Below are 15,731 nucleotides of genomic sequence, written 5' to 3' on the forward strand. Positions count from 1 at the left end.
ACTCATTCATTAAGTAATTCTTTGTTTTGTTTTTTTATGAAAAAAAATGTTTCTTTTTATGGCTACAGACATCTTTGGGGGGCAGCCTCACTTTCTAGTTTAGAAAATTCTCTATATTTCCTCTGGCCTTCTGGACCCAAAGAATGCAGTCAAATGAATTTATTTTTCTGGGGGTAATTCCTCATCATCAAAAGTAGATATGTATTTGATAAAATATTCCTTTCACACCCTTGGATGGTGCCCCATAAGGTGGGCGGAAGGTTTTAAAGCCTTATTTTGTGCACATACTGTATGCTAGAACAGTGCGCTGGTTCTTAATGTTCTGTAGCCTCATTACTAGTTGCCTGGAGCGGTCTCCCTTAAGAGGAAATCTCTCTAGACAACTACGAGTTGCCTGGTGTCTCTCGACCAAGAATTATCAGGGCCGCAAACTAAATCTGAACCCAAGCCTTCGCTGGCACCTGCGGGGGATACTGCCAGGCTACTGGCCCCGCTGCACACATACTGCTGCACAGTGGGAGCAGAAAAAACTGCCCCCTGCTGACACTAAATCCACTCTGGTCTTCTGCTGCCCCTTGCACCACAGCAAACAGAAAAGGCAAGGTTTTTATTTTCTATGTGTGTCAGCATTTCACACGTGCTCGTGTTTTCAGCCACTGCGCCTCCTGTAGCCTCTTTCCCCCTCCCACCTGCCCCATCCCAATCTCAGCCAGAGGGCCCTCACGTCCGAACGCGCTGCTTTATCGGCCAGGAAATCAATCTTACAGCCATAAACAAGACACCGGTCTTCCCCCCCTTGTGCCCTCTGGTACAGCCTGATGCCTGCTAGCTCAGACAATCCGCTTTGTCGTGTAATAAAATAGCAGCTTGTTTTTATTTTCAGTTTTATTCCATTATTCTCTTGCGATCACTTCATCGATCACAGTTGGGCTGCAATACTACCTCCAAGGCCCCGTGTACCAGCACTCTGACCAGGAGGGAACTAAGCGTGCTGGTGTGAACGTCGTTCAGGGATTCAAGTCTCCGCGCTTTAAGTGGTTCCCCATATTGTCAGCCTTATGAAATGTGCCTACAATGCAATCCCTAGACACATTACATTTTTCACTTGTTGCATGTGCTCACTTGTCACATCCGTGTGAATTTCTCTACTTGTTGTTTAGTATGCTTGCGGCAAGTGCCTGCTTGCTCCATGTATCCTCTAATTACATCTAATAGTATACTGCGTGACTGTTACATATGGTCGCTGCTCACACAGGGGCCTGTTGCACCTAGTGACTTGCTGCTAATTTCTGCTTGTTTCTTCTGACCATTAGTCAGGATTTGAAGGCCACAGCTCGTCCTTTTCTGTTGTGAGACATCCGCAGCACTGTATTATTTATATGGGTCTTTGGAACATGCGTCCATTTCCTGTAGAATGTACTGAATTCAAGCATGGTAAGCTTGCTGCAGTTCAGTTTGCTGTTTGCTCACACAATGCCTCACGCAGGGTGACATTCTGATCTCTCTCTGATGCCTCAATTTAATCATCCGTGTCCGATTGCCTAGTACTGTTAACCATGCACTTATCTAATAAATCAGATCCACTGTTTATACTGGACAGCCGGGTATCATTTGATAAAAAAGGCAAACGCCAATCCTAAGGATCCAGCGAATTATAGGCCAATATCCCTGCTTCCGTCTCTCTCTAAGGTTTCGTAAAAGCACGTGAACAAAGCCTTGCAAAGTCATATTGAGGAGGGGGGCTTCTCCATGAATCCCAATCTGGCATTAGGGCTAATTTCAGTACGGAATCCGTCCTTCCGGAAGTGACAGAGCACATCAGAGGCAAACTGGACCAGGGAGGTAAGGCCGTTCTGATATTGCTCGATCTGTCGGCAGCCTTTGATACGGTCCCACATGATAGGCTCTTCTGTAGGCTTGAAGACATCGGCCTATGTGGGCCCACATGACCTGGTTGTCCTCTTTTTTGGGAAACAGATCTCAGGATATTTGGCTCCCTCCGTTTTCATCGTCAATGCCAGCCTCTGAAGTGGGTGTCCCTCAGGGCTCCATTCTCAGCCCCACCCTCTTTAATATCTATCTATACCCCCTTGCATCCATGGTAGAGCAGAGGGAGCCAAAATTATCTCCTACGCTGACGACACTCAGCTGATTTTTTCCTGTGGTAAGGGCGCCGACCTTGATGGGACAAGGATCGGGGCTTGTCTCACGAAGGTTTTTAACTGGTTTAGCATTAATCACCTTAAGTGCAATCCGGACAAAACTGAAGTGGTTTTCTTCGGAAGTCCGTAAACCCCTGAGTGGCGCTCCTGGCAGCCTGAGGATCTGCCACCCCCTTCTGTAGAAAAGGAGAAAGCCAAAAACCTAGAAATCGTGTTAGATAAAACCCTTTCCATGGGACCTCAGATTCAAAATCTTACTGGTGAATGCTTAGGAATCTTACAAATGCTAAAGAAATTCTTGCTACTACTGCCACTGGAAAGCAGAAAGATTGTAGTGCAGGCTATGGTGACTTCGAAGCTTGATTATGTCAATTGCCTGTAGCTGGGTCTTCCTAAATCCCTGATCCAGCACTTACAGGTGGTCCAAAATGCGGCAGCTAGAGCCATTTTAAAACCTAAACCCAGATCTAACATAACTCCGATTCTTACATTGTTACATTGGCTTTGTATAAAAGAACGTATAGGCTTTAAGGCTCTCACCATTTTCTTTAAAGCTTTCCACAACATTGGAGCCGGCTACCTAATCAAACGGGTCAACCACTACACTACTTCTAGACCGTTACGCTCCTCCAACGCCAACTTGACCTGGATGCCCAGGATTCACCTGACCCAGAGGGGTGGCAGATCCTTTGCTTTCCTAGGTGCGCAACTGTGGAACAGTCTTCCGCTGGCCCTCAGGCGTAATACAGACCTACTTTCCTTTAGGAAAAATTTGAAAACTTTGCTTTTTAGTCATTTATCTGGGTCCTTTCTCACTCTTTTTTTCCCCGCTGTCTATGTGCCACGACACTCTAGCTTGAGTAGCTGTGCGCCTATACAAATAACCTATTTCATTTCATTTAATTTTTAAGTCTCGACTAGACAGCTCATGCGCTGTCTCTTTGAGACATGTTTACTGCTAGTGGTGTTGAAGGCCGCTCATTACTTACCATTGAAGGGCTTCAAGCCACTCTCAATTGCTTTCTTCCTGCTGGGCACCTCTGCCGTGGCCACTTCCCTCTTCTTATAGGTCTCGGCTGGACAGCGCATGCCCTGTCTCTTCGAGACATGTACTCTCAAATTAAAGAGTAGCTCCATGAGACGGCCAGCACTGGCTGCGTCATATCTCTTTTGTCCATGACTTTCAGCCATGCTGAACAACAGCAATACTTCTATTCAACATGGCTAAAGGACAGTGACAACACCAATAGCTCTTGGATTGCGAGTCCTATTGGCTTTGCCAATGTTTGTTTTTTATAGTATATATTTTTGTCCCGGTGGGCTGTATACACACTGTACGTGGAAAGGACAGATGTAGTAGGGATCCTAGCAGAAGTGGCCCGTCTCACCCCTGCATCACCAGACCACTTTCAGAACTACTAAATGTTCATGTCAACAGATGTTTGAATTGCAACTGCACACACGTGACACCTTTTTTGTTTCTTTTTTAATTTGATGCGATGGTAAAGTGCAACATGCCGCTGTTTGGTTGCACTTGCAGGTGAAAAAGGATTTGTGTAAAATTGTTAGGATTATTTTCTAATATGGAAATTATTCATTGTGTGCTCTAATAATGATTTCTTATGTGTTTGCTGTTTTAGTTTTATGGTTCAGAAGTGTAACAATTCTGGATTTCACTGCTTTTCTCAATATTTCACCCGCCCTGGGCTTAAAATTACAGGCCAGGCCTGTAAAAAAACAACAAGGTGGCAACCGTGTCTGTGAGGTAGCACAACCCTATTCTGTCACATGCCGTATAAGCTCACACATTTCTTTCCGCTAGGCCCTCATGTTCCATGCTGGTGCTATTGCCTGAACCCTTTGTTCCTTTTACCATAGGAGCGTCGCTGTCAACAAAGGGCGGCTTAAACGGATGGGCATCACCCACATTCTGAATTGTGGGCACGGCACTGGGGTGTTCACATCACCCGAATTCTACTCTGGCATGGACATTCATTACCTGGGCATAGAGGTGGACGATTTTCCGGAATGTGATATATCGAAGCACCTTCGCAAAGGGGCCGAATTTCTCGATGAGGCACTCTTGACGTACAGAGGTGAGAAAACCAACACACACGAAGCAAGTATATAAAACATTTGTAGACTATTACTGTGAGACAGTTCAAATACAATGACTTGTTTTTTCTTGTAGCATTTGTACACTGTAAGTAATGGAGAGGTGTTACTATTACCTTGTTTGGGACCAGAATACAGGTCAGGCAGAGTGGTATCCCTGAGTAAGGTACTGCTCCACCTGATCACAAGGGGCCCGATTGCCGGGTGTGTGAACACTGGGTCAAATTCTACTGGGCAGAGACACCAGCTGCCAGCTGCAGGGGCATAGCTTTGTCAGAGAGATTTGAGATGGGGATAGGGGGAGGAGTGAATATCAAATGTCCCTACTGAAAGAGCGTTGGGTCGCAGGGTGGAGGGGTGAGAGTACCAAATCTAGAGATGGACTGCTTCCCTCAGGAACAGGTCAGTACTGATTTGCATTAGGTAGGCCTCTGTCTAGAGTGCAGTGAGTGAAAATCGATGGGTTGGAATGCTACCCCAACCAATTGCTCCTGATTAGACTATTTGCAAACTTTCATCCTAAAACCTTTTGGGTGTTTGCTTGCCAGTAGTATGCCTAGAAACCTTGGGGCAGATTTATGTTGCCTGGCGCATCCCTGCAAATCAGCAAGGATGCGCCAGGAATGATGCGTCACGCAAGTTTACCCTTGCGCCACACATGATGCGCCGCATTTATAATGCGGCGCATCATGGCGCAGGAATAAACAGATGCGTGACGCATCCAATGGCGTAAGGTTGGCGCAGTGCTTCAGTTGCGTCGCAAGCGCGACGCAACTCCAGCACTGTTCCAACCAACCCTATCCCTAACATGGTGCGTCAAGCCTTACGCCTGCTTCAAGCAGGCGCAGGGTTTTGGCGCATCAGCGTTGGGAAAGTGACTCAGTCAAATCTTATAGATTTGACTGAGTCACTTTTCAGGGGCGTTCCTGCGACGGAACGCCCCCCCCTATGTCGACACGCCCACGTGAAACCTGACGCAGGTTTTACGTGGCGCAGGGCTTTACATCGTGACGCATCTCCATAGATGCGTCACGATGTAAATATGGCGCAACGTGGCGCAGGGTTTACACCGCCGCTGCGTCACAAAAGTGACGCAACGGCGGCGTAAAAGTGGCGCATCTCCGACATAGATCTGCCCCCTTGAATGCTCCTCCATGGGCCTGCAGCACTGGTTGTGCCATCCACAGAGGTAACTCATCGATCATGCCACAAATTTGCCCTGGTGGGTCCTGTGTGCACGGGTTACTGTTGCTTGGCTTGGTATTTAAAAAGCTACATGCCAAGGTTCTGCATGTCTCTTGCCATATTGGAGTTCTCCCTGAGGACAAAAAGAGGTGGGGCATGCGCACATGTGCGTTACCTGCAAGGGTCATGAATGGCACTGGAGGGTGTGTTTGGTACAACGAGCCTGCTTCTCACATTGGATTAGCATGGGGGAAATTTAGGGTAAGGCTATTGAGCAGTATTTCCTACATGCAGAATAGTATTAGTATAGTTTTAGATATCGATGAGTTTGTAATGACGAATCCTCTCCCGTAGTGCGAGTGGATCCGACATTACGTAGGTGGTAATGTCACTTTGCCAAAGTACGCATTTCGATGGTCGTGGCTCTGTGTGCCTGTAGGCCTGTCTCCTATTTCACATCTGGGTGCTGGGAGGACTGCTACATCTGTGCATAATTAGGGGCTCAATGGAAATTGCAGATCTCTGTCTCTGTGAGGCCTTTCTGGGACGGTTACATGGGGGTGGAATTGGCACCTGCATTCCGAGGGCTAGGGTCCTGGCCCCACTACAGATAGTGCTCAAATCTCCCGGGGTAGGATGGCAGACAGGACAAAATTTAGAGAGGGCCTGTGCATTTCAAAGGTAGCCTTTTGAACTGGTCATATCTTCAAAAGCCATTGTGGGTATAACTACTGGACTCCGGCCTCCAAAGTTAGAGATGTTTAGGGATTTGGAGCCATACTACGCTGGTGTAACGCTGGGACATCGACCCGAGGAATCATTAGGGCAGGAGGGACTTCAACTGGATTATTCGCAGACTTGTGGTGGCCTGGAGCTTGTCGTGCTCCAGGAAAGGGACAATCACTTGGTGGATTTTGACTGGATGTTCCTGGTTTGCAGCTAAGTACTAACTGTCGTGGCCCGGGTCCCTAAGTACTCTCCAAGGGCTGGTTGGCTGGCCTTCTGTCCACGAGATCCCAGGGACACAAATGATCTCCCCGTTTCCACGAGATAGTAAGGATGGCACAGGGTGCGGTGGAAACGGGTGGAAATGATGGTCGGTTAGGACAAGGATCACCCTGATATACACCCTCATCACACTGTGCAGAAGAGTGGGCGCATAATGATCAGCAGCCCACCTGAGCTGCTGGGATGTGAGAAATTCGAGGACTGCGGGGGAAGCTTGCAGAGTCCGAGGGACACATGCTTATAACCAGGGGACCAGTACCAGCTTGCACTCTGGAGCGTGTGGTGTCCAAGGGTATTGGAGGACCTGAGCCGGAATCTGAGACTGTCTTTGACCTCCAGATTGAGAGGACAACAGTGCCTGACAGTGCCTGATAGTGCTGGCTCCCTCTCCCTAGACCCACGCCACAAGGTATTTTGCTGTGGAGAACATCTTGATGGGGTCCAGGGGTTTTGTGTGCCTTGTGGGCACGTAAGGCTGGCTGCCGGGAACTACGACATCTCGCACCTCCGCTTGAGTGGAAACATTTCTCCAGACTTGGAATAATTTGAGCTTCCTGGGTCACATCCTTTTATCTACAGGGGGGATAGTGACCTCGCTCTCGTGCAGGTGCCACCAGGCACCTGGGGGTCTAATCCAGATGAACAAAACTAAGTAACTGTCTCTTTTCAGTCTAAACAACGTGGATTCTGACTGGCTTCGAAGCTTCCCAGCCAGCTGGAAACCACTGGGTCTACCAATTGGTCAACTGTTAATCACTAACTGCTTTACTTATTTCAATTGTGATGCCTGGTTTTAGCTTTTTTCAAGAAGGCGGCTCCCGCAAGAGTTCTGGAGCCGCCTTATTTGAGTTGCTCTGTGAAATGCTTAACATGCATGAAGCTACAGGCATGTAGGAAGATGCTAATATCGAGAATGCTGAGCTCTGTATTTTGCATGATGTAGAGCAGTTTGGCCCAACTTCGGCGCCCCCATCCGGACCGACCTGCAACTAATGATTAATGCTGCTGTGGAGGCAGCTTGCAAGGCTCGTGAGGATTTCTTTCCTCCTCCAGCCAAAGTGCCTCATCTAGAGGCTAATGATGGTCATCCCGACGACCCTGAAGCTAAGAACAAGAGAGGACGCTTTGGGCAGGGCAACGAGCTAATTCATCTATTTCAGCACCTCCGAGAGAACTTGAATTTCCCTCCTTCTGCTACTGGCACAGACAAAGAGGTTTTTGTTACTGTTGGACTTGGCCCTTTTTCCCTCATTTTTTTCGTTTTTGTAATGTTAAGGTGCAGGTGCTTACTTCTCCCAAGATGGCTGCCACAGACCCCTGCTACTGCAGGGTGGTCGTTTTTCATAGTAGCACCCTAGCTGCCAGGAGCTGGCTGGGACCCACAACAATGTTGCGACACCAGCCCGCCTTTTTGTCCCATAGGTAGAGTGGGGAAGCTCCTGGAATATGCTGGAACCTTCTAGAAGGGAGGTGGGGTTTTACTTTTGCCGCCTTGGCTAGAGGTCACCTGACCTAGGGCTACTTAAGAGTGGGAGGGAAACTTTTGTGGTGAGTTGGCCATTGGGGTGAAGCAGAGCTGGAAGAATCCACCAGGAGTGTAGGCGGTAGGGCCTAGCCAGGGACGTATGCCTCTGAGAGTGACAGGATTTAGGTACTGCCTCTTAAGTGAGTGAGGTGCCCTGTGAATCCCACTGATCTTGCCCAGTAGTAGGAGGACCCAGAGACTCTCTGCCAACCTGACTAGGAAGGACCTAGTCGCCCTCTCCATCCCTACCCCTGTAACAGAACCCCTTAAGGGCGCCAGATACATCTGCGCCAAAAGACTTCATCTGTCAACTGAGAACTGAAACCTAACTTTAAGAACTGAGACTGCATGACAAGAGCGAGCTGTAAGCCTTGAATGCCAGAGCTGAGACTGCGTGTCCAAGCTACCCTATTGAACAAAATACTAAGCCGATTGCCAAGTCACCGGGGATCGACCAGGTACTAGCGCTGTGACCCCCGCGCTCCCTGCCCTGGTCTGGGACCCCCGGCAGCGTGCTCCGCTGAGCACTTTACCCCCATCCTTAATTTGAGCCCCCCCCCCCGCGACGACGAAGCCAGCGCGCTCACCGCCGCGGCCTGGAGGCCTGGAGGAGTGCCCTGCTGTGTCGCGAGGCCCAGGTGAAGTCCGGGGCCCCGTCGCTGCCGTCGCAGCCATGTGAGGAGGTGCACAAGGTCGGGGCCGAGTTCCCCCAACGTCGTGAGGACGGACGCCTGCTGACGCCGAGACGGAGGTAAGCCCGGAGGCCGAGATCCCCCCTGGTGCGCCCCCTGCTGGTCTGGAAACCACACCGCACTTGGCCCGGGTTGTCCCCTCCATGGGAGTCCCCTCCCCTGCCTGCGCGACGGAGAGACCCCGCCGAGGGATCCTGTCCGTGTTCCCCCTTCTGTAATACTGAGCGCGGTGCTCTGTGACCTGCACCGGAGCATAGGGACCCGCTCCTCAAGTCCGGTCACCCTCCCCACTGGAAGCCGCCCAAAGAACTGACTGACATTACCCTCGTGTGGCGCTTCACGCCACCGACCCTGCTTCCCCAGCCGGAGAGACCGGGACTGCGAGTAGCGCACTGTGTTATATGCTCTGCTCGAAAGTAAATTACATGCCAAGGACAGCGAGTAGCGCACTGTGTTATATGCTCTGCTCGAAAGTAAATTACATGCCAAGGAATGCGAGTAGCGCACTGTGTTATATGCTCTGCTCGAAAGTAAATTACATGCCAAGGAATGCGAGTAGCGCACTGTGTTATATGCTCTGCTCGAAAGTAAATTACATGCCAAGGAATGCGAGTAGCGCACTGTGTTATATGCTCTGCTCGAAAGTAAATTACATGCCAAGGAATGCGAGTAGCGCACTGTGTTATATGCTCTGCTCGAAAGTAAATTACAGGTCAAGGAATGCGAGTAGCGCACGGTGTTATATGCTCTGCTCGAAGGTAATGATATGCAACTGATTACGAGTAACGTGTTGTGATAACTGTTCTACGCAAACGTTTCCCCATGCAACTGATTGCGCGTAGCGCTGTGTTTTATATGCCTTGCTTCATAGTACTAGGGGCCAGTGGTCACGAGGAGCGCTCAGTTCGACAGGCGCCATGTTGATGAACCCAATGTTCCCCCTTACCAGTATTACGCTGTGTTAGACGGCCTGTTCAGGGACAGACTTTACGTAAGCGCGCACCGCGCTAGAATCTCCTGCATTTAACCAGCGGGCGTGGGTACATGAACGAGGTTAGACACTGCATAGATATCACCCAGAGTGTCGCATGTACTGAACGATGGTATTATGATTCATGTATTACCTTGTTATTTCCTGAACTGCAACTGACCAGCTATACTTGGATAAACTTGAAGTATTTGCATAATTTAAACGGTGTGGCGTCCCTTATTGTGTGTGACTCTAGTCCATGAGAAGCGTGTGGTGTATGGTTGCTTAACACATAGCCCTCTGGTTGCCCGACCGGCTCGCGCCACGTTACCGCCCTTAGGGCCTGGTGACCCCAGGTTCCTACATTGGTGGCAGCGGTGGGATCCTTGGGACTTGTGACCATACAGCACCCTTCCGTGAGGCGAAGGGCGCCACAATTAAACGCCTATCCTACATTTTTTGTTCCACAGCTCAGAAACCATTGTTGCTGGATCATTAGTTCCACTGTCCAGGTAGAGAGTGCAAGAAACCTGATTAGCCACTAACTGTTGCCTATACCCTAGGAATTTTTCTCCTTAGTGTCTAGGTCCCCACCTGCTAGAATGGAATTCCGGTTAGCTGACCTCGAGGGGTACAATGTGAAGCAACTAAGGGAGTTCGGGCAGGGGATGGGGGTGCCTGGGATGCGGAAGGCCAAAGGACCGGAACTCCGCACCGCCATTAGGGCATGGGTAGAAGCCCACCCAGAAGGGAGAGGGGATGAGGGGCAGGAGGCGCCAGATGCACCTCAAGAGGAGAGCGCCCAGGAGGTGGTTGACCTCTTGAACGTGGATATGTCTGAAAATGTGCCCCCAGGGAGACGTTCTGGGGCCAGTAGTAGGACAGGGTCTAGTAGGAGCACGTCTCCCAAGGAGTATGAGGACAGGAGGGAGGAGAGGCAGTTAAAGTGGGAGCTAGCCAAACTGGAACAGGAAAGAGAGGATAAGAAATGGGCAATGGAGGAGAGGAGGATGGCGCACGAGCTTCGGATGAAGAAGTTGGAGCTGCGTGCCCTCCAGATGAATGTGTCCAGTGAGGACACTGGTGGCAGCATACCGGAAGCTCCACAGGAGCTAGGAGTTTATTTACCCCAGGATGACATCACCAGGGTGTCTGAGGAGGCATTGGGGTGTGAACCTGAAGGGGGTGGTGCAGGGATCTCCGAACCCAGTGAGGTGGGAGAAGTGGCAGATAGCCCAGCTAGGTCCCAGGGAGAGAGGGTTGTAGGGCCTCACGACCTATCTATAGGAAGGCGTGAGACGGGGAGGTGTCCCGAGGTGCCCCAACCGAAGTCTCAGGGCCTGGAGAGTTCCGCAAGGGAGCCCCAGGTTGGGAGCCTAGGCTGTCCCGATGTGCCATCCAGTGCAGGGGAGCCCCTAGTGTCAGGAGGACCCAGGGCGACTGTAACCAGCGCGCCTGAGGTTCTGGGGTTGGCCCAGTCGCAGGGTTTAGATCCTGTGCTGGGATGCCAGGCTCAGGGGTTGCCTGACCTGGCGGGTGGGACATCTGTTAACAGTGTCCCCCCAGAATTGACTTCCAGAGGTACTTCTCCAGGTGGGAGGGTGCGGAACTCTGGAAGGGGGTGCAGAGGGAGGAAGGTCTCACCTCGGGCACCGGCTCAGCCACAGGGCTTAGATCCTGGGTTGGGAGGCCAGGGATGGGTACTGCCTGACCTGGCGGGTGGGACATCTGTTAGCAGTGTCCCCCCAGAATTGTCTTCCAGGGGTGCTACTCCTGGTGGGAGGGTGCGGAACTCTGGAAGGGGGTGCAGAGGGAGGAAGGTCTCGCCTCGGGCACCGGCTCAGCCTAAGGGTTTAGACCCTAGGTTGAGGAATCAGTTGAAGGGTCAAGGCCCTGTACTGAAGAGACAGTGGTGGTCTGAGGGTGCCTCGCAGGGTAGGGTGAGGAACCCCAGAAGGAGAGTTAGGGGGAGGAGAGCCTCGCCCCTGAAGGCTGGTCAGCCTAAGGGTGTGAACCCCAGGAGGAAGGACCAGAGGCAGTTTAGGACTGCAAGGAGGAGGACCGGAGTGGTCAACAGGCACTACAGGCCTGGGGCTACTGCCCCCCACTCCGCGAGATCACCCGGGCCAGAGACATATGGACGGCCCAGGGGCCGGTCCTGGCCACAACTAGCTAGGGAGCCCCAGTGGGGTGGTTTCGTTGGTCCAGGGAGGTTTGTTAGGGAACCATTGGGTTCCAGAGCGGCGGAGAACCTGCGGGTGCTCCTGTCGTTGCGGGACTACGTCCACCTTTTCTCGCCCCAAGCAGGGAAGACCATCAAGGCATTGATCGGTCTACCCTGGCTTTCGGCTGGAAGGGGGTTATGTTGGACTTGGCCCTTTTTCCCTCATTTTTTTCGTTTTTGTAATGTTAAGGTGCAGGTGCTTACTTCTCCCAAGATGGCTGCCACAGACCCCTGCTACTGCAGGGTGGTCGTTTTTCATAGTAGCACCCTAGCTGCCAGGAGCTGGCTGGGACCCACAACAATGTTGCGACACCAGCCCGCCTTTTTGTCCCATAGGTAGAGTGGGGAAGCTCCTGGAATATGCTGGAACCTTCTAGAAGGGAGGTGGGGTTTTACTTTTGCCGCCTTGGCTAGAGGTCACCTGACCTAGGGCTACTTAAGAGTGGGAGGGAAACTTTTGTGGTGAGTTGGCCATTGGGGTGAAGCAGAGCTGGAAGAATCCACCAGGAGTGTAGGCGGTAGGGCCTAGCCAGGGACTTATGCCTCTGAGAGTGACAGGATTTAGGTACTGCCTCTTAAGTGAGTGAGGTGCCCTGTGAATCCCACTGATCTTGCCCAGTAGTAGGAGGACCCAGAGACTCTCTGCCAACCTGACTAGGAAGGACCTAGTCGCCCTCTCCATCCCTACCCCTGTAACAGAACCCCTTAAGGGCGCCAGATACATCTGCGCCAAAAGACTTCATCTGTCAACTGAGAACTGAAACCTAACTTTAAGAACTGAGACTGCATGACAAGAGCGAGCTGTAAGCCTTGAATGCCAGAGCTGAGACTGCGTGTCCAAGCTACCCTATTGAACAAAATACTAAGCCGATTGCCAAGTCACCGGGGATCGACCAGGTACTAGCGCTGTGACCCCCGCGCTCCCTGCCCTGGTCTGGGACCCCCGGCAGCGTGCTCCGCTGAGCACTTTACCCCCATCCTTAATTTGAGCCCCCACCTGCGACGACGAAGCCAGCGCGCTCACCGCCGCGGCCTGGAGGCCTGGAGGAGTGCCCTGCTGTGTCGCGAGGCCCAGGTGAAGTCCGGGGCCCCGTCGCTGCCGTCGCAGCCATGTGAGGAGGTGCGCAAGGTCGGGCCGAGTTCCCCCAACGTCGTGAGGACGGACGCCTGCTGACGCCGAGACGGAGGTAAGCCCGGAGGCCGAGATCCCCCCTGGTGCGCCCCCTGCTGGTCTGGAAACCACACCGCACTTGGCCCGGGTTGTCCCCTCCGTGGGAGTCCCCTCCCCTGCCTGCGCGACGGAGAGACCCCGCCGAGGGATCCTGTCCGTGTTCCCCCTTCTGTAATACTGAGCGCGGTGCTCTGTGACCTGCACCGGAGCATAGGGACCCGCTCCTCAAGTCCGGTCACCCTCCCCACTGGAAGCCGCCCAAAGAACTGACTGACATTACCCTCGTGTGGCGCTTCACGCCACCGACCCTGCTTCCCCAGCCGGAGAGACCGGGACTGCGAGTAGCGCACTGTGTTATATGCTCTGCTCGAAAGTAAATTACATGCCAAGGACTGCGAGTAGCGCACTGTGTTATATGCTCTGCTCGAAAGTAAATTACATGCCAAGGAATGCGAGTAGCGCACTGTGTTATATGCTCTGCTCGAAAGTAAATTACATGCCAAGGAATGCGAGTAGCGCACTGTGTTATATGCTCTGCTCGAAAGTAAATTACATGCCAAGGAATGCGAGTAGCGCACTGTGTTATATGCTCTGCTCGAAAGTAAATTACATGCCAAGGAATGCGAGTAGCGCACTGTGTTATATGCTCTGCTCGAAAGTAAATTACAGGTCAAGGAATGCGAGTAGCGCACGGTGTTATATGCTCTGCTCGAAGGTAATGATATGCAACTGATTACGAGTAACGTGTTGTGATAACTGTTCTACGCAAACGTTTCCCCATGCAACTGATTGCGCGTAGCGCTGTGTTTTATATGCCTTGCTTCACAGTACTAGGGGCCAGTGGTCACGAGGAGCGCTCAGTTCGACAGGCGCCATGTTGATGAACCCAATGTTCCCCCTTACCAGTATTACGCTGTGTTAGACGGCCTGTTCAGGGACAGACTTTACGTAAGCGCGCACCGCGCTAGAATCTCCTGCATTTAACCAGCGGGCGTGGGTACATGAACGAGGTTAGACACTGCATAGATATCACCCAGAGTGTCGCATGTACTGAACGATGGTATTATGATTCATGTATTACCTTGTTATTTCCTGAACTGCAACTGACCAGCTATACTTGGATAAACTTGAAGTATTTGCATAATTTAAACGGTGTGGCGTCCCTTATTGTGTGTGACTCTAGTCCATGAGAAGCGTGTGGTGTATGGTTGCTTAACACATAGCCCTCTGGTTGCCCGACCGGCTCGCGCCACGTTACCGCCCTTAGGGCCTGGTGACCCCAGGTTCCTACAGTTACGCATTACCATCAAACTGTTCCTGACTCTCTGCCTCTTCACAGTGCAGTCCAAAGGGTGCTTTCTCATGAATGGAAGGATATAGACAAACTATTCTTCCCTAGGTTCCTTGCTAAACGCCATCCACTGGAGTGATTATCGGAGAACCTTCTATCTGCTCTAAAAGTGGACACTCGGCTGCTGGGTTATCCTCTCGAGGCACTGTGCTTTCAGAAGATGCTCTTGTCTCTCCAAACAGATAAAAAGGTTGAAGGGGCTATCAAAAGAGCATACTATGCATCAAACGTTTCAGTCCAAGCAAATGCCTATGTGACATATACGGTGCAGACCAGTCTCAAGGACTTCCAAGCGTTGGCTAACTTGATGGATAAAGGGTCTGACATTTCTTCCTTACTGGGCATGATGGAAACATGAATGTTTTTTGCTGACATTACATTTGATAACTGATGTATTTCAGCTGCAGCTTCTGGGGCAGAGATTGCTGCTCATCATCACATTTGGCTGCGCTCATGTAAAGCTGATTCGGCCCAGAAGTCAGTGCCAGTGACATATTTTCAGACCAGAATTACAAGAAATGGCTTCTTTCCCACCCTCAAGCTTCGGCGAGACTTTGGTTAAGGGCACATGGCCTCAATACTGGAGATCCTTCCGGGTGGTCGTTTCCATCTGTATCCTTTGGTTCACCACATTCTCCAGTACTGCGATCTGTCTTCTCAGGAATACGAGTCCTTGATCCCAGTAACTCAGGATATCATCCAGGATCTCTGATGGTGGTGACTTCTGGTCAATCTAACCACGGGTCACTCTCTGCTCCCCCCTACAGTCACAATACTTACCAGGAGATTTCTGGTGGGCAGAGAGCAGTCGTCTCTGACAGTGGTTCATCTTCTGGGGAAGGAAATGGACCTGCCAACCGTCTCAGGAGGAAATTTCCTTCATCAATCGCTCTGTGCCCCTCCTCTCTTTTGCAATAGAATTCCATCATTAAAAGCATGGGTTCTGGATGCCTTATTTATTTATTTATAAGTTTTATAAATAAATAATTATTATTATTATTTATTTTTTTATTTGAAAAGTTTTATATAGCGCTGGCTAGACCCGAAGGTATCAGAGCGTTTTACATGAGGAAGAACATTGTTTCAGAACAAAGTTACATCAGTTGCTGGAGCATAGCAACATGAGTTACATGGGTTACAAAAGCATAGCATAAACAGAGAGGGAGGGGGTAGGAAATACAACGGGGAGACGAGGAAAAACAGTGTCCGACGTCCGGCTGGGTAGGTGACGGCCGAGGGGTGAACCAGAGCCAAACTCCTCTATAGCTGCTTAGGACAGCTCCACTGGCCATTGGCCAAAGGTTGCTTTAGCACTCCATAGGCCTCAG

The 15,731-nt window shown here is 51.0% G+C and overlaps 1 protein-coding gene across 1 annotated transcript in view; it reads left to right on the forward strand.

Annotated features, from left to right (window-relative positions):
• The window catches only part of STYXL2 (serine/threonine/tyrosine interacting like 2), a 127,794-nt gene that overhangs the window by 94,920 nt on the left and 17,143 nt on the right, over positions 1 to 15,731 (forward strand). The window contains exon 5 of the mRNA XM_085621113.1: positions 4,041 to 4,258. Within this exon, the coding sequence (XP_085477239.1) occupies positions 4,041 to 4,258 (218 nt within the window). The remainder of the gene's footprint in view (positions 1 to 4,040; positions 4,259 to 15,731) is intronic.

Source organism: Triturus cristatus, chromosome 8, assembly GCF_964204655.1.
Source record: "Triturus cristatus chromosome 8, aTriCri1.1, whole genome shotgun sequence".
In the NCBI taxonomy this organism is placed as follows: domain Eukaryota; kingdom Metazoa; phylum Chordata; class Amphibia; order Caudata; family Salamandridae; genus Triturus; species Triturus cristatus.